General features: G+C 44.3%; 1 protein-coding gene across 1 annotated transcript in view; it reads right to left on the reverse strand.

Annotated features, from left to right (window-relative positions):
* Window positions 1-22,233, reverse strand: part of INSC (INSC spindle orientation adaptor protein) — a gene marked incomplete at its 5' end in the record, with an annotated part of 108,716 nt that extends 86,483 nt beyond the window's left edge. Inside the window, one exon of the mRNA XM_080911384.1 lies at window positions 22,138-22,233. Within this exon, the coding sequence (XP_080767510.1) occupies window positions 22,138-22,233 (96 nt within the window). The remainder of the gene's footprint in view (window positions 1-22,137) is intronic.
* Window positions 22,234-22,862: the final 629 nt, after the last annotated feature.

Here is a 22,862-nt window from a genome sequence, read left to right on the forward strand (position 1 = left end):
GTTCATGAGGACTTGAAGTCTTGAGTATCTTGGACTTAATTCAACTTAATAGATCAATTTATGTGGCTTAGTTCTGTTCCCAGCTCCCATTAGAGACAGCTTTAGCTCATCTCCATTTGGCTAAGGTAACTGTTCTCCTGCAGGAAGCTGAGACTATTTACAGTAAAGTACTCCACTAAAACCAGCAGCAAAGGGTGTTTCTGCTCTTATCTAATGGAACAGTCTGGGGACAGCTCATAGCACAGCTGGGGTTGTTTAATCTGCTGAGTTCTGTAGAACTGACCACAAAGAAGAGACAGTAAATACTCTGAAAAACACTCAGCTCCAGAAGTAGTGCTAGGCAGCTGCTTGGGGGAGGAGGACTATCAGACATGCTCTGGTCCCTCTTTCTCCATGACTTCAGAGTGCACAGGATAAAAGTGAGGTAACAATCTTGACAGCCCACTCTCTCTGTCAGTCCACCTTTCGAGCTAAAAAGTCTCTTAGAGAATATGGCTTCGTTCAGGAAGCAAATAGGACTTTTCTAGTGCCCCCATATCTGTTTGCCAACTGCACAATGGGAATCTTCAATATTGTAGGCATTAAGACAGCCCGTGAACAAAAATTGTTCCTTTGGTCTTTAAACATATACCCCTTCTTCCTAAGTCTGAGAAATAACCCTGCCATTATGAATTTTCATGAGATTATATATAAACAGAAAAGAATGGGCATTTGTATCCTGAAGCTTTTAAAGCAGTTACAAATATCAATCAGCCATTGGAGATGATTGGGTAAGAGCCATTGATGGACTCAAGCAAGAAAAAGGCAGCATTAATGGCGTAATTCAGAAGATGATGGAAGCTTCCAGAGAGAATGCTAGAGTCCTGCAAACATAGGAGAAAAAGAAAGAATAGAGAAGAGCTTTTCAGGTAACAGTGAATCTCCTTCAACATCTGAACTTGGGGCTCAGATCTGGGGTAAGAATAGGGATAGTCATTGGAGCTAGGCATCCTACAGCGATCAGATACTTCAAGGACTCTTATTCCCAGGGGACATGCAAGAAACTAAGCAAGCTGCCATCTGGCTCTCCCTAACAGACTGAGCCTCATGAAATATAGAAAGCTCTGGCTCCCTGGAGAATTCAATCAGGACCCTTAGAGAAAGCATGGTGGCTCCTCACAGCTGTCAGGCCACAAGGGCCAAGAAGCAGGCAGAACAGACCTCAGAACTCACAAAACAAGTCTTAACGCCTCTAGGCCTCCACAGCCCTGTGTAACACACAACAGTTTCAGCAAAACACACACAGGGTCTGAATCCTCTGCTTGGTGAATGGAATCTATCTATCTACCTTCAAGACCTTACCTAAAAGGCCATAAAAATTCTATCTATGAAACTATGTGGCTAACTAGTCAGGATAGAGACTGGTGATAAGGAATAAACAATCCAGTCTTCTTAGGGTACCTTAAATCATACTCTTAGGATATTACAGTTTATGGTAATCCAAGGTGCCACAAATAACCATGAAAAAAGGAGCAGGATAAACATTTAATGGCTGTAAGACACTGCCCTACAAACTGCGCACTCAGTCTTTAGAAGAGTTCCCTGAGTTTAGTCACTATGTCAACCCCGTTTTGCAGGTAAGTAACAGAAACAGGGAAAGGGCAGAACAGACCTTAGGACTCACAAAACAAGTCTTAGCCCCTCTAGGCCTCCACAGCCATGTATGATACACATATGGAGAGACAGGTTCAGAGGGGTGAGGGGAAGATCAAGATTGCTAAAGATCACAGCTATGTTTCAGACATGCACACATGTCCAATAAACTGCTTGTTATCCCTCAAGAAAACCCAATAAGCCTTTGCCTAGGAGAGAGCTGTAGGAAGACCAGCCGTGGCCTCACAGTGTCTGCAGGAGAAAGGAGTTTTGGTGCCCGGTTATACATCTGGTACATCCATGCCTGCTTTTAGTATTTGCTGTGGTTATCAAGGACAGGGAAGCAGAGTAGTGAGGAAAATAAATACAAGGGTTCTGATTGAGTACTGTCCTTTGGAGTGAGACAGATCAGATAAGAGGAGGGAGCCACAATTGAGAAAATGCCTCAACAAAATCTAACTATAAGGAAATTCTTAATTGGTGATCAATGGAGGATGGGCCAGCCTGTCGTAGGAGGTGTCATTTCTTAGCTAGTAGTCCGAGGGTCTATTTAAAAATCAGGCTGAGCAAAACGTGGGGAGAAAGTCAGGGAGCAGTATCCCTCCATAGTCTCTGCATCAGCTCCTGCCTCCAGGTCCCTGCTCTCACTGCTTTTGATAATGAAGTGTTATCTGGAACTGTGGGTAAAATAGACTCCTCCTAAGTTGTTTTAATCATGGTATTTCATCACAGCAGGAGTAATTCTAACTAAGACACATGGCATCATGAGCAAGATGTCCCTACTAGAGCCCATGTTTCCCAGTGCCTGATTTATACACCACCCATTCTCTACATGGTATCACCCATCCAAGCAAACCACCATGTGGCCTCAATCAAATGTCTTGTTTGGAATCAGGAAACCTATGGCTACCTCCATGGTGTGTCTTGAAATACAGCCTCCCTGGTTCTGGGGCAATGATTACCCAGCTTCCCTGTGCTTTGAAAACTGCACAGGAGCCTATTGTTCCTGGCACTTAATGAACCTGGAGATTCTGCAAAAGATTATAACTGAGGGCAGACGGACTGAACTCTGAGTCCTGAGGTTGAGTATTCCCTGCAAAGAGGCTTGCCGGGACTTTTGAGCCTTGCGTACCAGAGCTTTGTGAACTAAAAATATACATTAGGGGGGAGGGGAAGAGTTTAGACTTCCAAGTTCACTAGTGTGTGACCTTGAACATCAGGTTATATTTCTCTATAATGTGGAATATAATACATAATTAGTATAAAATGGGAATTCTGTATATACCAGTAAAATCACGTGTGTGTGTGTGTGTGTGTGTGTGTGTGTGTGTGTGTGTGTGTGTGTATTATTAGTGGGTACTTTGTATAAAGATTGTTCCATGTCTCTTTCTCTTCTGGCAAAGGACATAAATGCAGAAAGAAGACAGAGGCCATTCTGCCAACTCAACTCTAAGTATTCAAAGACCTTTTCTTCTTCAAACTTTAAATGATTACTTCTTGCTTTCTAACTTTCCCTGATATAAATATTATCCAAGTGCTCAAATGCTACTTATCTTTGATTTGCAGAAGAGAGAGACCTTCCCCACTGGGCCCAGATCCCAGGGTGCTAAAATTAACCATCACCATGTTCTCAACTAATGACTTACTGGTTGTAACTGCCACGAACAGACATAACTCTCAAATAAAGGCCATTAGAGAAAATTGAATAGCTCCAATGTGGAGAAAATTTGGATACATCATATTTCATAAATCACATTCAGAGGTCACACTGGGCAGGCTATTTCCTTTTCTGAGTCTCACTGAAGACCCAGGTCAAAGGGGTCTATGTACTCTCGAGATGGAGGACACAGGGAGGAGAATTTACAATATCTTATATCTTTATGGATGCATTTTTCTTTCTCCTTAGTCCATGAAAGGATGATAGGAAAACACCAACAACAAGGATGAGACAGGCTGTGGGTCCTTCCTGTCCTGAACCCTTCACTGGAGTTTATTTACTATGTGGCCTTGGTATCTCAGAACACAGAAGCCACAGAAATCCATGGCTGCTTCTGCTTCAGCGGATATTTTGTTTTCATCTTTAAAGTCAGACTGGACCCCATTTTGTGTTGTTAGATTACCCTAAGGGTAACCATACAACGCCTGAATAACAGTAATAACAGAAGTTATTAACAATCTAAGAATCTACCCTGACCCCAAATGTCAATTAAAGAGATACTACCTGAGAAGTTTCATGGCACCCCTTCATGTGCCTGATTTCTTACCAAAATGTCAAAAATCTGCTCTCCCCTCAAAAGGCTCTGTTAAATGCATTGGAAAGAAGCAAATGAAATTTGAATATAAAGACAAGTTAATACATAGAAATTGCTATCATTTGAAAATTCAAGTTCCCATCAGGGTTGATAAAAATCTAATAGCCAATGTAGTAGCCCTGGAAGATAGAGTCTAGAGAGCTAAGTAATTATAAGAGTGAAATCCCTGAAAACAGATGAATACTATCACATAAAAGGCTCACAAAATGGGTTTGCTCTCCTGATCTTTCCATCTTCTGCCACATGGGGACCAGTTCTTTCTCCTCTCTGGAGGATGCAGAATTCAGGAATCATCTTGGAAGCAAAGACGTACCTCTCCAGATACAAAGCTTGGGAGGTTCTTGATACTGGATTTTCTAACCTCACACTATGAGAAAATATCTTGGCATTTGGGAATAGTAGCATAGGACAGAAAGCATGCATTGAACAAGCACAAACACTAAGATATTTCTGTGATTAGCAGCATTAGCCCTAAAGAAACAACTACCATTCCAGCTCCTGTGTGACTGAAAGATTATGGGACATTCAGCAGAGAAGTAAACCTGAATCAGAACCTTGGCTCAGTTACAATAGTAAAGTGTTCTCACCAACTTAGTAGTGACGAGAAATCATAGACAAGACATAACTGACTCTGGGGCTTGACTCATTCTGAGTTTATAAACAGAATAAACCAGAGTGTGAGCAAGCACAATTATTCTCAGCACACTACTGAGATCGCTGTAATGTGCATAAAGAATCCTTTAAGGGGACCCTTTAGAAATTCCCCTTTTAAGGGTATGTCAGATACACTGTCTGCATCTGCCTACTCAAGTTAACTGTCTAGACCTCAAACATGAAGGCCAGAACTCTGTAGAATGCTGCATCAACAAGACTTATCACTATTCCTAGCACGCAGTGTCTATCACAGAATAGGAGCTCAGTCAGAGTGAGGGTGGGCTTGAATAAAGTTCTATCCATTCTGAGACTTTGAATCTGTCACCATGATGGCCATTTCTGCTCTGACAAATCCATGCATAACAACAGCCAATATTGCTACAGTCATGCAATTCCAATATGCCTTTTGTCATGCTCTAACCAATGGTACCTTGTCATCACTTAACTGGAGCCATCTTTACTTTTTATGAAGCAGTGGGCTGTCTTTCATTTCATTATAGCTTAAATGCAATTGATTGTTATATCTGGCACGTAACTATGTGCCAAGAACTTTACTGTTTTGAATAAATAAGCATATTTACACTCTCAAATATCTAAAGCAATCAGGGCCACTGCTGTCCCTATTTCAGAGAGGTAGAAAGAAAACAGAACCCCTTTACTTTGCTAAATTACATGGCTAAAAAGTTGAATGGGGATTAAAAACACTACCTTCTCTGCAAATCCTCCACAGTACATCACTGTTTTTCAACAGCTAACTTTTAGTTTGCAACAGAGCCCATTTATCTAAGTATCATTCTTTATCTCCCTCTTTCTTTCTTTCTATTTGTTTATTTTAGAACCCATTTCTTACACAGAAAACAAACATTACATTTTTAATTTCAGTAAAAAGATAGATCAGATAGTCTAGATAGTTTTCCATGAAAATTGATTTTCTTTAAGTATTGAGATATTTATTTATAGGTATCAGTTACTACTCTTGTTTCTATGATGAAATATCTGACAAAGCAACTTAAGGAATTAAAAGGTTGATCTTGGCTCATGCATGGCTGTGTAGCCATCATGGTAGGAGGTCACAGCTTCAGGAGGACAAGGTTCATGTGTCCACAATCAGGAAGCAAAGTGATGAACCCAAGCACTCAGCTGGCTTTCTCATTCTTTCCCTTTTATTTAGGCCCAGACCCTAGACTAAAGGCCCTAAACCCTACCAACATTCAGGATGAGTCTTGGCTCCTCAACTAAACCCCTTTGGAAATACACCATAGACAAGTATCTCCCAGCTGCTTCAAAATCCAGTGAAGCTGACAATGAAGATGAATCACTTTATGGCCTTAAAAAATATATCACTGATCTGGAAAAAAAATAAATCTGAAAAGGCCAAAATAGGATGAGGTATCAAGGGAATGTTCTACTGATAGCATCTGTGAGATGTCACACAAATGTGTATCTTTTGTGTGGAGGGGAAGGGAGACAGGTACTAAAGCCTAGAGATTATCCAAGAGGAAGAATCAAATACAAGTCCAGAAGAAACGAAACTCAATGCATAGAAAAATGAGAAATGAACCTTCTCTGCAAAATGTCAGCCATAAACGACGAGAATTAATCACCGTGGCATGACCCCCATAGAAGTTGTGGGTTGGCTTTGCATCGTCCGTTAGGGAAATGATGACAGATCTCAATTAGAAAATTTCATTCCAAGAAACAAAATAGAGTTCTTGGAAACAGATTCAAGAAACAAAGGCTGCAAATTATAGTCATGTAGCTCCAAGAAAGAACCAAAAAGAATTAAAAGATGTAATGGTGTGTCAAATGATAGAACAAAGGAATTATCCAAAATGCAGCTCAGAGGACACTTTTAAAAATGAGAAAACTAAGGCTAAGGGCAAAAAGTGGTATGGTCTAGTGAGCATTTCATCACAGCTCCAAGAAGGCAAGAGAGCGCACGTATGATGCAGCAGTCGAAGAGAGTAGCTTTCAAATCCAGAAATAACAATGAATGTCAAGCAAAATAAATACAAAAGGCCCATGCATCTTAGAAAATTAAGAAGATTAAAGAATACCAAAGATAAAGAGGATTTTGGAAATACCCAAAGGTAAGCAAATGCCACTGCACAATGGTTGGCATGCTGGATGCATCCATAGAAGAACAAGAATTAAGTGAACAGAACTGTTTAGCATCCATGGGTATGTACAGAAGCATGTGTACCTGCACACACAGGCCACACACATAATACTGTACATATATCACACACATACCACACACACACCACACACATACCACACACATACCACATACATACCATACACATACTGCACACACACCACACAGACACACCATATACACACATCACACACACACCCCACATACACACCACACACACAGACACACACACACGTACATACACCACCACCACGTAAAATATATTTTTTTTAAAAAAGAACAGCACAAGAATGAAAATATATAAACCTATCTATCCTATATATATAACAAAAATAAAATAAAATATGCTAAATTAGACAACAGAATCCAGTATCAATAAGAAGAATAATACAGACTGGCTATTACAATGAAACTCACCACATTAACAAAGTAGAAAATTATGACTATTACCAATAGACAAAAAATAAATTGATAAAATTCAATACTAACTAAGGAAAAGAAAACATTGGTCAAACTAGGACTAAAAGGGGCTTTCCTTAGACTGGCCAGTCAATCAGCTTGCCTCTTATGGGAACAGAGTTTCATCAATACTATGCTTAACCCATGGAAAACATGACCTGTGAGAGCAGATGCCCAGTTTCACCACTTGGATTCATCATTACATTAGAAATCTGATGTGGAGTAGAAAGAAAGCCATCTGAGAGAAGTGTCAGAAAAAAGACTGTCACTATGAAGCATGCGGCCACAGAGTAAAACTCACCTCTCCTTTGTTCACCGACTCCCACAACCACACATACGTTAACCTGATTCCCTGGCCAAACCAAGAACCAATGCATCTGTGTCTACCCGGACACTGTACTGGTAGCTCCTTCTAGTTCTTCTGCGAATACAGGATGAGTTTGCTATTCACTGCCCATACAATGTTTACAAATAAATCGTCCTTAAGTTATAAAGGCACTTAAAAATTTGTCAATAAATATACAAAAGTGAGGTGTAGTTCCAATCAACAGCATATGGGGCGGACAGAGGAGAAAAGACCTTCAACAAGAGCAATAAAATACATAAGAAAAATGACAATGACTCTTCTGTGTAAGCTCTTGACTGGGAAAATTATAAAATACTACTAAAAGTAATTAAGAAAGGCCAAGGTAATCAAGAGATCATTCTAATGCTGAAAAGTACCAATTTACTATTAAAAAGAGGAATTCTAGATAAACTCCAACAGAATTCTTCCTTAGAATCTGACAATGTGGGTCTAAAATACACATAGCCAAGATATATTAAAAATAGGGGACTTTTCCTACTGGTAAGTTTTTTTTTTTTTTTACTAGTAAATAATAATGAGTTTTGATCCTAGAAAGAATTTAGGAAGTGGAATAATAGTCTCAGAATTTACCCCAAGGAATATTAAACTTGATTAATACTGATGATAAGAAGACGGGGTGATGAATTCCAAACTCACATATTTCCCAACCACAAGCAGAAAAGGAAGCAGCAGCACTGTTGTGCCTGCCTCCCCTCGTATTGCTGCTCCTGAGCCCAGCTTTGCTCCAGAGCAGCGGTGCCTGGGTCAAAGGAACAGAGTTTGCTTTTGGAGCCTCTTCTACAATAATAAGAAATGAGCCCCAACTCCAGCACCACGACTATGACAAGTCTTCTAGACTATTCTTCAAGAAGTGGCTTTGGGGTCATTGAGACATCAGGGGAACACATAAGTAGGTCTGTAGAGTCCCCAGAGACCAAACCTTAGGCTAAGCAATGGACCTAAGCCCCTCCCCTGCACACTCACACATTCCAAGTGCCTGCTGGAGGCTATGGGTCTTCCTGTGCTGTTCTCCTTCTGAAAGGGGAAGGTTTTCCTTGTCATGGTACCAGGCAGCTTTGAAGCTAGTGAGATTTTCAACTGGCTGTGAATGAAAACTGTCAGAAACTGTTCTTAAAGAAAGCCACATGAATGCACCTGGCCCCACCCACGGACAGGACTCTCTAGTCAACCATCTCTGAGAGCAGTTTCAGGGTAATCTTAGTCAAGGTCAAGAGAGAGACATGTACAGTATCCACTCTGCTTCAAGCCCCAGTTTTATAATGATGAAGATGGGTAAATTGCCCTTTTTATAGGATCTCCTCTTTCATTGGCCAAGGTATGTAAATGCATAAAGTAAAGCACAGACATTTCGGTAGCATGAGTTCAATGAGATGCTTAGCTTTTTCTTGCTATAGGTGTGGACACTCTATATGCAGACATCCTGGCAGGAATGTACATACTCTAAAGAAACTAAAGTGGCTTGATTATCAGGTTATCAAACAACTGTCTCCAAGAAGTGGGAGTTCACCCAAGACCTGAAGCCTGGTGCTGTCCAGGAGAGGGTGTCCCCAGGGGGGAAAAATGCACAATTCTGACAACTTGTCATTCGACGTTGCAGGAGAGACTGGAGCTGAGACAAAGACAATGGATAGGACCACACTTTGACCAGGACTAGTTAGTTATGCTACTTGTTTCCTTCTATTTTAATGTAAACCTTCAGGCACAAAGGAACAAAACCTTTTTTGTTCCTCTTCCAAGTGTGACCACACTGGGCTCTCTTTCTGGGTTTTGCAGTGTTACTGCTATTGAGATAAATGGTAGTGTAGATGTAGTGCTGTCAGGGTCCAGACTCCAATCTTAACAACCTCAATAAGATATAATGGCTTAGGGTCCTATGTGCCTCTTCTCTAGGTCTCCAACTTCCCCTGTATAGGAGGAGAGGCTGGGATAGACGAGGGCCTGCTGCTGACCTACTATCTCTACAGTCTAATACCCCCTCCCCTGCCAGAAGCGTGTGAAAATCATTTATGACTATGACCACTTATGACCACTACATCCTAGTCTTACTCTGCGCAGAATCCAGGCCACTTTATGAATTTTGTTCAAAGTTGGTTTCAAGTGACAAGTGACATCAGGGGTTTATGCCAATAATAAATGTTCATTTATCCTGCTGACCTTGTTAGCCACTGGAGCCCCCACATTACTGCCCTCCCAGATGCTGTACCTCTAGGTACATCCCAACAGCATTCCTGCTACCTATACCCCAGGGGTCCTCGCCCAAGGGGACAGTCTTGCTGGGCTTCCATCCCCAGCCTAACCTGCCTGTGTTCATGTCAGTCTCAATCCCTTCAAACACAATCTTCACAGTAACACCCCGGAAACCAGCTACACTTCCATCAGCCCCATGTCCCCATGTACATCCTCCTCCCAGCTGTCAGACCCTGGCCCCAGCTCTCCCCAGATCTATTAGTATCATCATCATGTACTCCCTTAGGTTCCAGCCTCAAGAACACTGCCCTATTGTCCTCCAGACTGAACTGCTCACCTTATAGGCCAATACTTGGTATAATCATGGCCATGACTTGAAGCTTACTCTGGCCTGCACAACAGGGCTACTGCAAGACTGCAGTGTTGGCTCCATTTATGCTAGATTTGCTGAGCATGCTTGGCTTCCTAACTGTCCACTGACCTCCTATAACACACTTTGTTTTCCTGTTAGGGCCAAAGTCCCACAATGATATGCCCATGACAGCCAGTATCTAGCATGGCGTTACATGTGTTAGAAACCACCAGGCCTGGTGCTTGAGAGATGGCTCGATCATTGAGAGCACTTGTTGGTCCTCTAGAGGACATCAGTTTGGTTCCCAGCACCTACATCAGGCAGCTGACAATGATCTGTTGCTCTAGTTCCAAAGGATTGGACAGCTCTGGCGTCTTCCAGCACCCATACTCACAAACTCCTATCCACACATATTTGCCAATACTTCAAATGGATTAAAATTAAAATTAGAAACCCCATGAGGCATAGTGGAGAGATTCTATGAGATAGAAAGAATGGATGTTCACTGAAGACAGCCCTCTGTCCCTTGAGTCTCTAAAAGAAGCTCCTAAGTCCTCTCTGTTTTCCAGCTCCCCTTTCCACAATCTATCCTATTTGTAGCAGCCAAAGCAAGACAGTACTCTGCTTAACCTTTCCAATGTCACTGTCACTGGGACTGCTGTATGAATAACAGGCAGAAAACTTCTGAATCTGACTGCCACACCTCTCCTCTTTTGGACTTTTTCCTCAATTCCCTCTGTCCCTATTGACCTTATTCACTAATGCCTTCAGTGGGCATTGCCTTTCCTCTCCAAAATGCTCACATAGCCTGCACCTTTCCTCTTCCAGGGCCCTGCTTGATCTTAACCAAAAGGCTGAGACAATGCTGAAGTCTGCTTAAATGTCTGCTTATCCAACCCTCCCCCACCCCGCCCCACACTTGGAGCTCCTTCACCATCTCTTAACATTTCTAAATAGCACTGAGAACCGTGTTTGCATCCTGCACACGACCTGTTAACTGTCCTCCCAAACCAAAAAGCAAGTCCTGTAAGGACTTGACACTGGCTTTTGCCAGCTCTTGCTTCTCAGGTGTCTAGAGCAATGCACAACCCATAGCAGATGTTAAGTAGATGCTTGAATAGATGTAACAGTAAGTGAATCTGTAACTTAGACCCTTGGCACCCTGGGCAATGTTCCAAGATGTTGCTATCTGATGGAACTGCTTTGTCCTCTCCTGCTCAGTTCCAACCTTGTCTGAGACACCAGATGGATGGCATGCATTTGGAGAGCTTTGTAAATGACAGTTCTAAGAAAACTGAAATGACAGCATCTATAGTGGCTGTGCTGAGGGTATCACTGCCTGACTTCTAAATGCTATATTTTCAAGCTTGCTCTCCCCATGCCTTAAGCCTCTCTACAAATTCCACAGGACTGAAGAGCAATCAATGAAAATAAAGATAGGGTGCCCTAGAGGGAACTGTTTATCTTACTCTTTGGGGCCCTGACCTCCTCTGCAGAATCCTGTACTGCCTACTTAGTTATTGGGTTGAGGATCCAGTTCCCTAAGTTATTATGGAAGTGAGGTCAGGAAAGTAGAGAGCAAGATAGAACCGAGGAGTTGGAAGCAAGGAAAGAGAGCAGGACAGCAGGAAAAGAGACAAAGACAGAGAAAAGGCTGCTGCATTTAATCAACAGTACCTAGTCAGCATAGTGCCCCCACCCCTGATGTCCCCTTACCTGAGCCTCTGGGTTGTGAGGACAATGGATTAAAATAAGGTCAGAGAGGAGGAGATCCTCAGCTTTGAGTGTTGCATATAAATCCAACATCCATTCTTGTTTGTGGATGGTTGAATAGGTAGCAGATGGGTGGGTGGGGCAGAAACCAAAAGCAGAGGAAACAGATTGGTGAATGACTGGTGAGTGAGGAATGCAGAAATAAGTGAACCAGAGGGACCACACGGCCGATTCTAGTGCTTGACTTCTTTACAGGGCGGAGGGGGGCTGGGTCTGTAAGCCCCACTCTGTATTCCCTTTGGGTTTACATCCAGCAGAACAGCATGCTGGCGGCAGCTGACCCTCATAATCATTCAGGAGACTCATTCAGGCTGCTCCAGGGAGCTGTCCTTCCACAGTAACAACCTTTCACGCCACTCCTCAGTTGTATGTGCTCAACAAACCAGAGGTGGGAAAAACAGAGATCCAGAGTTCAGGGATAGCATGCCTTCTCCAGAGCACTTCTTGGGATTATACAGAAATTTGATCCCCATCTTCACAAATCTCTTGGGTGATAGTCTGAGTCACTGGCCCAAAGGATGGTACACATTCCAAGATGAATGTTTTATCTTCATCTTCAAATTCAATTTTCACTCAACTTTTCTTTCTGGTAAAGAGTATCATCGTCTGTCTGATTGTTCCATAACACGTCATTCATCCCTCCGCTCACTCAGCCCTTCTATCCATTCACCCAGTGTGTCCCTGTGGCATGTGTCAGTAACATCTACCAACCAGGGTAAAGCAATGTGCAAAAGTGTAATGTCCCAGATGGCACAGAGTACCATAAATTTTTTAAAAGTATTTATTGTTATAGGAAAACAGAAATCCCTAATGGGTGAGGCCGTGAAAGCAATACAATGTGTCTGAAAACTTTATAAAACCGGATTTTATCTAATCATGGATGAGAAAAGAGAACTGACCTGAGGGATAAGTGGGAATTGGTCAGGTGACGATAGAAAGGAAGAACATTCTAATCAGAGGAGCAACCAACCCTTGCAAATGACGGCAGAGCTAGACAAGGGAGACTTGTTGGGCACACATGGGAATTTGATCTTTACCTCAAGATCAGTAGAAAGTAGGGGAATGACAAGACCAGAATTGTTCTGTAGCCTCCTTCAAGTGCTCTGTGAAGAGGACTTGGAGAACAGTCAGTATGAACATGACTGAGTTGCTCATGTGTCTAGAGTGGTACCTTGAACTAGGGGATGCTGATGAAAACAGAGAGCAATGATAGACTTGAGTAATACACACTAATACAACAGGTATGGGGGTGATGAGGATGGTGCCTTCATCTCTCTGGCTTGTGCAGCTGTGGGGATTGAAAGGTCATTGTGTGAGATCTGAAACACCTGGTGAGTGTCCCATGTGCCTAAGGCTGACAGTGCAGGAGGGATGACAGAAATTCCATTCTGAATGTGTTGTGTTTGACAGACCTTGAAGACTTCGACTTGGGAGACCTCTTGTCTGCATCTGTGCCAAATCAAGTGCTGCGTAGTATTGACTCTGCCTTGACTCCATCCTGGCTCAGCTCAGACCCCTGTAATTATTCCCTACACAATTAAAGCAATTCCCTGATTCTCTCTACTTCCAACGTCTCCTCTTCACATCTAAGTCTTTAGACATCATCTCCTGAAAGAGGCTCTCGCTGAACTACCCCACCCTAACATACACTCTCCCCATTAGTATGTACTTCAGGTTCACAGGGCTATTGATTCTAAGAAACACTTAGCAACATACTGTGTTGGTTCACCATGGAAGAAAATAAGACATGCATGTCCTAGCTCTGCCAGGAGAGCAAATACACCAACTAAGAGGCATAGGTTGCCTTCAGTTGGGTTTCTAAATGTCATTCCTCCATAAAAAAATGCCTGGGCTCTTTCAGGTAAATGACTAATTCCAAGGATGGAATAAGGAAGGATCAAAATGAACCCAACTTCTTGCTCCATCAGATAATAAGAAAGCACTCAGAACCATGGAAACAAACAGAGAAGAGACAGAAGCCAGCTTATAACAGCTTCCTAGTGACTGAATTTGAGACCATGTGGCCATCAAACTAAAATAATACAATGCTCGACTCAGCCAATGCATTAAGAATATATGAGACCCATGAGTAATCTGATAGTAGAATAACAATAAATAAATATAAAAGAAATAATTATTTTAAAATTATGACTGATAAATGACTATAAGTTTGATGGCAAATATGGTATGGTTATAGTCTCAAGACATCGCTCCACAAGTCACTCATCAATTGGAGAGGACACCAATTTTGCTGTGAAAATGATAGACATCACCTGAAGTGAGCAATGACAGCCTTGGTCACCAAGAGCCAGAGAAGTCCCATTCTGTGACTTGCTGAAATGAAGACATTTGCCTGCCCAAACATACAGCCTGACTCCAGCCATGCAGGACACCAAACACCCAAATTAGAGGATATTCAATGTAATGACCACCTGCACTATGGTCAAGAAAAAGAAAGAGAAAACTAAAGAGGCACAGTAGCTCACAGCATCCACACAGTAGATCTGGAGGAAGACGGTGTAGCCACAAAGATGATGTCATGGCTGTGATCTTTATTGGCAACTTTACTGAAACTGAAATGAGCCAGGAGACACACTTCTGGGCATGTCTTTGTAGATGTTTCCAGAAAGACTTAACTAAAGAATAGAAACCACCCTGACTACAAAGGAGGCAGTAGGAAGCCAGATGAGAACAAGGACCCCACTTTCTCTGCCACGATGTTCATGTCTTCACCAATAAACTACACCCCCTCAACTCACAAGCCACAAAATGCCCTCCTGTTCCTTAAGTTGCTTTTGTCGGAGGGTCACAGTGATGAGAAAAATGACTGACACAACACAGACTGTACTGAGACAGGAGCCTGCCATTCTCTAAATACACTGAAGGATTTTAGGGATAAAAAGGGATTGTGCCTCTAATTTAGCCTGTGATTAATGAGAAGTATGAAAATTTTTAACTTCTTCACAATTTAATAAAAGATATATTCTGGTAATGTATTTATAACCATGAGACATAAATTATGCAAGCAATAAAAGTGACTGTGTGTGTGTGTGTGTGTGTGTGTTTGTGTGCGCGCGCACGTGTATATGAATGATTGAGATTTATTTTCATGTTATTGAAAAGAAGGAAAAGCAGAGTGTTGTAAACAAAAAGAAGTATGTCATGTAATCAGCTGCAAACCATGAATAAAGAGGGATTTTCTAAGACAACCATTGAAAATGTTCAGTACCTTGCCTATAAATACTATCTGGATAACCGAGCCAATACCCTTTCCAAGCTCCCTGCAGTCTCTGCTGTCTTGTTTCCATCATTACTGAACACTCCCCAGGCAAAGTCACTAAAATCCCGCAGGCGTACCACTCAGAAACACTCAGGGGGGTCTGGGGAAATGGTCCAGAGGGTAACCACGTGCCATACAGGTGTGAAGTCTGGGGTTTGGATCTCCAGTACATGAAAGCCAGATGGGGACAGCAGCCCAGTGGTAATCAGTGCTCAAGAGGCAAAGACAGGATCCCTAGGGCAAGCTTACTAGCTAGACTAGCCAAATCGATAAGCTCTGGGGGTCAGCAACTCAGCAACGAATGTGGAAAGTTTGAGGAAGACATCCCATTAACACACATGTGTATACATACCTGTACATATGTGCCCATGCACACACACACACACACACACACACACACACACACAGACACAAATACATAGAGCCTATCTAGCATATTATCACATGCTGGTCTCTCTGCTACAATATCCTCCTCTTCACTTACTGAAACTTACTATGTTTCAAGATGCAAAGCACAAGCATCATCTCTGGAAAGGCCTCTCCAATGTGCACAGTTGGAAAGGACCCAGCCTGTATAGACCATACCCACAAATGGGCCTCAATGTGGGTTCTGTCTTGTCACATGGTCAGATGGTGACTTGGTGACTGTGATGCTCCTTTGTCCCTCTATCTCATGTTTAACCTGGACCCTAGCATAACTGAACTTCTATATTTGTGCCTGAGTTCTTCTTCATTATCCTCAAAACATACAGAGGGGTGAGAGAAAAGGAGCTTGTCTTTTCTGTTACCTAGAAGAAAGGGAAAACTACAGGGAAGACAAGAACACAGCAAGCTCAGAGGCTGAGAACTGGCATCTACCTCTCTTGCCAACCCAGCATCCTTTCATGGAAGTGGATGGGACAGGAAGCAAGTAGATTGTCTTTCAGGATTTGTTTATTCTGTGATGGATGCCAGGTTTCTAATAGCTTTCCTGTGCCCATCATCACTGCTGGAATAAGGAGCATCCATTTTACAGGTCAGCAAAATAAGACTGGACATCAGATCATTCTGCCTGCAAGGCTTATGTGTTTTCTTCTCACATCTGCAGTGTAAGCGACCCACCCCTGACTCCATTAGGATAGACGGCTAGGATGAAATGTTCTATCCCATGATGACATCTGTTAAACCGCAGGGCCCACCGGCCCACAATGCAGCTCACACACGCAGACCACAAGCCGCACTTCACAAGGTTTCCAAACCAAGATGTTTGGTTTGTAAGACTAGCCTTCCATTTCTCCAGTGCAAACTGAACACTATAAACAATTACTCAGCCAAACTGCTGACACCTACAGACACTGCATCATGCCTGGCAGAGTCCTGTCTGCCCAAAGACAACCTCAGGGGATCTGGGACACCCTAGAGCTTGGCACAGGGGGTACCTAAAGCTGAAGGAGGCAAACTTGGATTAGCTGTATCATGGAGCTTTGGCGGAGGCTACATTTCAAGAATAGAGATTATTCCGAGGAAGAATAAAACCACAGAAGCTCAATGTTTCCCACCCATAATTTTGGGTGGGAGATCCTCACCTCATCTCTGAGGCCTTCTCATGCCATTCACCCCTGTGTCCCAGAGAGTGACTATCCCCAACAGAAGCTGGGAAGGCCAGAAATGCTGCTCAGCCACAATGTTGGTGATAGTCACTTCCTAGTACCAGATAGAGATAAATCCTTAGTACATCCCCTAGATTACCTGAAGGAGTAGTTTTTCCTAGTTTTGGTCTTCCAAAATTGGGGAGTTCTCTGCCCCACTAAGTGACCAGTAGCCATCCACTTCAGACTCCAGAGTGGCAGACTTGGCAAGGAAGAATAGCTAATTCTACCCTTGGGATTATTTGATTTTTGCTATACTTCCATGTCCTTGTGTCTAAAATGCAAGTACCCATTTCAAACACCAACAAAGAGGTTTTACAAAACAAAAGATTCAAGGAGCCAAAGCCAGAGAATAGGAAATTGCAAGAGGCCTCACTTGAACACTCTGGTGTCCTGTACAATGATGCTCTCTTGCTGTTTTTAAGCCTCTTTCCCAGGTCAAGTTTCAGTGTCAGGAAACCAACAGAGCATAACCAGAACAAATCCTCAGCAGAGGTACAGTCTCCTCTTTGAGGTTACATTTGTCTAGAAAGGACCAAAGCCACTAAGCCTTACCCAGTAGCAGGCCCAGGGCATTTCCGCTTTCTCTGTCTGTGGTAAAATTCTTCTCATACAGTTAGCCTTGAATATGAGCAATGGCCACCAACATGGTTGGCTTAGCATGCCTGGAGAAGCAGTCACCCACACAGGACTTGAAAGGCCACCATCAGGGATTCTAACCACTGCTCTGCGCAAGCATAGCCCACCATGAGGTCTTCCTCTACAGGTAAAACACAGCAGCCTCTACAGGTAAAACAAATCTCTCAGCAGGAATTAGAGCTTTCACCAGCTTTGTGTTAGCCTCAGCACTGCCCTGCTCTCTACCAGTAAGAGAGAACAGATGTCTTTCTGACTATCTGACAGACTTGGGATTTCTTCAGTAGAAAGAGATGGCACCAAACACCATCCTGTGGCCTCCAGACCAAGGAAAGGAGTCAAGATAATCGTTCATGGGCCCTGCACAGCCTGAACTCCACATTCTTCATCCCAAGTTTTGTCTCCACAAGGCCTCAGTCATGCAAAGGGCAGCAGGGCTCAGACCCAAGAGACACAGTCCTCCCAGCAAAGCCCTGGGCAAGGCAGGGTCACATGGGGAAGGGGCAGTCATGGGGCCATGGCCAGGTTCAGGGCAAGGATCAAATCCCTTAGGGCACCCACACACTAGGGCTTTTGAGACAGAGAGGGGCTGACAGCAGAAGCCCTCAGAGCAGGGGAGCTGATCAATGCCCCAATTCATTCTAGACAATCCCCATTGTCTGAACCAGCACAGAGGCAACCATTATCTCCACCAGCCACTGAGGAGAAAATCTAAGACATGGCTACCAATCAGAACTGGAAGGGGAAGGGAGCATAAGTCACAATTGAGACATGTGAATTAAAAAAATTAGATGAAATATTTTCAGCTTGGGATGTCTCAAAAAAAGGAAGGGGGAGTCCAAACAATATGGCTTCAGTCTTCAGGGACTAACAGAATGCTTGATTGTTCATTATTCTTTTTTTTTTCTTATTCTCATTTGTTCTATAAAGGATAATCAAGTTTACAATGAAAGAAATGTAGTCTATCAGGTTATTAAAATCAAAATCAAAAGATAACTGTCCTAGTAGAATGGGGCAGCATGCAGTTCTAGGAGACCAGAGTTCGAAGGGGAATTACTTTCTTCTCTCTGCAGCAAGCCTGGTGAGCTCATCAGAACCAATCCTTATTAAACCATCTCTAAGGGTTTGGGTCTAGATGTGGACCAAAGGAAAGACATCCTAGTGGACCATTTGAACCTGGATCATTTCCCATTTCAACAAACACTGTCTTCCCTAACTTCCCAACCAAAGAAACACAATGAACGTGGACACATCACGGAAACCCATGGAGAGGAGGATGCCCTGGGCAGAGAGGTCTATTTGTCTTGATGAGACAATAACTGTAAATGTAAGTACCAGCCCCTGGCATTTGGGGGGCACTCGGTGTTCCAGGCACTGTCATTAGTGCCCTCAATGGTCTCCACGTAACTGCTGAAGGAGAGAGGGGGATGTTGAAAAGTCTGTTCCTCAGCAGCTGAGGCAGGGTGACTGAAACCCAAGAACAGATGAAATGGGTCCAGCCCCACTCAGCACACCGCCCCAGCCCAGCCTCATGGTCTCGTTGCTCTTCTGCAGCAGGATAAACTGAAGTCTGGAGGAAGCTATGGGAGCCGAGGCTTACTCACATCCTCCATTAGCCCACCTTGCCTGATGAGATTGGCCTTCTCACCTCTAAACGAGTATCTGTTTCAGACCCAGACCTTAAGGCCAAAGAGTGCTCTGTGGCTGGGCTCCATGGACAGCCCTTGTGTAGATAGAATGAGATAACCAAAGGCCTCCTGTCTTAATCCCCAGTCAAAACCCTCAGTGGAAAGTATTTCCCTATTGAGACAAGGTTTCTGAAACTATTTTTTAGTGACAACCAATAAAGAATACAAGAAGCAAAAGAGGGTGGAGTTAGAGACCTTGTCAGGGTCAATTCCAGGCTGGGTGAGTTTGCATATGCATTTACCACAGGAGTGCATACTGCATACATGTCCTTTGTCATGGGTGTACAATCTGTGTGGAGTGTGGCTGCACTGTGTGTGAATATGAATGAGTGTCCCCTGTGCCCCTATCACTCTGGTTACGAAAGTGGAGTTTCACCCCTGGCCCCTGTGGAGTAATAGATTCACTCTGATACTGGATTAGAGCTTTGAGCCTTAGTGTGGCCCAAAGCCCTGAGAAACCAAAGCTGCATGACCTACAAGCAAGACAGTCCAGTTGAGGACAACAGCTGGGGACAAGTCAGGTCACCCCAGAAAGTCTGAGTTCAGATATCTATTGCTCTTTATCCTCACCCTCTATCTGGAACCCATCTCTCAACTTCAACCTTCATCCTGCAGGGTCCTGGCAGGTTCTGTCCCTTTAGACGCCTTCCTATCCCCTATGCAGAGGCTTCCACTGTCATGACTAGACCCACTTGTGTGTCACATCTGTGACCTGTGGGCATGCTTCAGGGGACACACACACACACACACACACACACACACACACACACAAGAAAATTCCACATGATGACATCCCATGCTCAACACACTCCCTCCCACTGACACCCACTCCTACTCACAAACTTGCGCTGACACAATCACACCTGCTGCCCTAGAAATCACAACCGTCCTAGCAGCTTCAGCCCCAGCCCCTGGATCCAGCCAAAGGAGCCAGCCATCCTCCTCTGCATACTTACTCTGATCTTACAAAGCAAAGAGCACTGCGCGCAGAGTCCACCGATGAGTGGCAGCTCACAGCAGCTGGAACTCCAGAGGCTAGGAGCAAAGTGGCCGCGGGGGCGCTGGGGACTGCGCTGCCGTCTGTCCCTGCCGCTTCCCCCACCCCCAATCCCAGGCTCTTCCCCGGTGGGGCGCGCCCAGCCAAACGTTTGTCCCGCGCCAGGCACCGTGGCCTGCAAGGCTCCGCCGGGGCGCGAGGGCTATTTCGGAGCCCCTGGCCACGGTGGAGACCGCGCGCTGTCATCTGTGGGAAGCTCTGGAATGAGAACGTGGTCGGGTTTAATTAGAGACCCAGCTCACCCCTGGGCTGGGCCATCACCCGGAGGCTCCAGAGCCGGCCAGGCGAGGGCGCCCACATGTGTCCTGCATGCCAACATCTGGAGTGGGAAAGGGACTAGGCTGCCACGATAGGTTTTCTGGAGCTGAAAGAAAACAAGGAGAGATTTGGGCCCAATTTACATCCCCGAGGAGGGAGTGGCCTCGCTGAACAGCCCCAGAAATAAGACTGGGCTTGTCCACTGCAGGTGCTTCCCTTTGGAAACTCCGTTAGCCACTTAAGTCACCCTCCAAATCACAGATTTGCCAAAAATGACAGGGGGCATTGAAGAGAAACCCTACCACCTCACCCTCGCCCCTGGGCTCCGTGTCAGATGGCTAAGTCCACAGAAGTCTGGTCCTGGTCCAAAAGCTCTGGAATGCTACATTTTTAGACCAAAAGGAAGCTTCTAGTTCATTCCATCCAATGCCTCCCACTCTGCCACAAATCCCCAGGGCCTGAAAAGCCTCTACTTTGGTAGATTGCCAAGAAAAGACAGTTCTGAAGCACCTGGGGCCCTGGCAGGAGGTTTGCTTACATGTTCTGGGAGAGGAGGTTCAGTACCACCTCCATGGTACAATCCTGAGCTCCTGATGTGAAACCTCCCTATTTCTTGCTTCAGGCTCTGGCTGGCACTGCTGCTGCCTGGTCTTGGGCATACCACAGCTTTGACAGCAAATCATCCACCTTGGCTCTCTAGGAGCTTGGGGCTGCAGGTGGGCCAGTCATTCCTAGGAAAAGTCAATTGCAATTCCAGCCTGCTTCCATCCAGACAGCATGACTCTGTCCCCTGTTCTGTGAGAAGACTTTAGAACAGTGACTCTGGATCTGTCTCCCTCCCTGGAACAGGGCTGGGCCTCTAGGCAACATTTGCTGGGTACTGACATTACATCACATCTCCCTCAAGTGGGCAGGCTGCAGAATCATCTCTCCATGAGCTATAAGTGGGTGAAGGGGTAGGAAAACAACCTAGACTCTGTCCTTCCTCCACTGCCTGCTTTCCAGCCGCATCTGAGTCATATCCCCTAACTACTCCGAGCTTTACTTTTCCATACATACACTGGGATCATAACTATGTCCGCCTGCTCATAAGGCATGCAAAGCTCAGTAAATATCCAGGAAGGTTGAGATGATTTGTAGTGTGTTAGAAGTGAAGCTTGAGTCTTAAACAGCATCCCTGTTAGCAAGAGACCTTGGAGGGCTTTTATTTCTGAATCTGAGTCTAATCTTACACCTATATTTGAGAGTAAGGTTTGCTACATGTACTCTTGAGGAACTTGTGGTTAAAACTTCATCCCAGCACACACACACACACACACACACACCACATAAATGCATATACACAAGCACACACAAACACATACATAAACACATACCACACACATACACAAACACATATATACACACAGACACTTATGCACATTTGTATATACACATGTAGACCCATAAATACACACATACATGCATACAAAGGTAGAATACACTCCAAAACACATACATGCACACATACATACCCACACACACACATACACATGCATAACATGCATGCATACATGTATCATGTACATAGAAACACACATAAGTACACATAACACATATACACAAATGTATACATACACAGACACATGTAAGCACACATGCATACCTACATATGTATGCAGACAAATGCATATACACACCCTTCCCAGATACCTACAACACAGCATAGTCTCCTGGACTCCTGGGCTCCCCATAAGCCCCAGTTGCCTGGGCCTTCTCCCGTGGAGTCTCCATCCCCTGAGGGCCGCCTCATGGCTACAGCCTGGGCTGTGTTGATTCACGTATTCTTACAGAGGCCGCTGTGAGCAGCTTCATTCTCTCCACCCATCATTCTTGGCCATGGACCTGAGAAGGCCTGAGATTCAAAGGCTAATAGGCAGACTTTCAAGGCTGCACAGGACTAAGGCTGCCCCAGGAGTTAAAGTATCCTCCTTTGTACCTCCTCCCCTACCCTCTGTCTGCTTGGCTTCCCAAGCACTGCTTAATTCTTAATGGAAATTCCATCTCCTTTGCAGGCTTTAGCTGGCTCAGGGAGCCCAGACATGAGCCAACAGCAGACTCCACCCTAAGAAAAGGGGGCCTGCCTGGCCATATAAGCACATACAAACGTTCACATACACGTGGGCAGAGACATTCACAGAGCCAGAGTCTTCCCCAGACACAGCCACACACTGAAGGAAATCAGGGCTTGGGTTACTGAGATTACACATAGTACTCAAGGCCTTTGCTTTAACCATCCTATCAGCACCAAGTTCAGTATCTTTCTCATTTTATACACAAGGAAAGCAAGGCAGGGGACTCAGTAGCTCACGTGAGGCATGCGGTGACCAGCCTTACACCTGAGCGTCAGGAGCTGTGCAGAGAACGTGCTCATTGCTTTCT

The sequence above is a fragment of the Micromys minutus genome, assembly GCF_963924665.1.
Source record: "Micromys minutus genome assembly, chromosome: 2".
In the NCBI taxonomy this organism is placed as follows: Eukaryota; Metazoa; Chordata; class Mammalia; order Rodentia; family Muridae; genus Micromys; species Micromys minutus.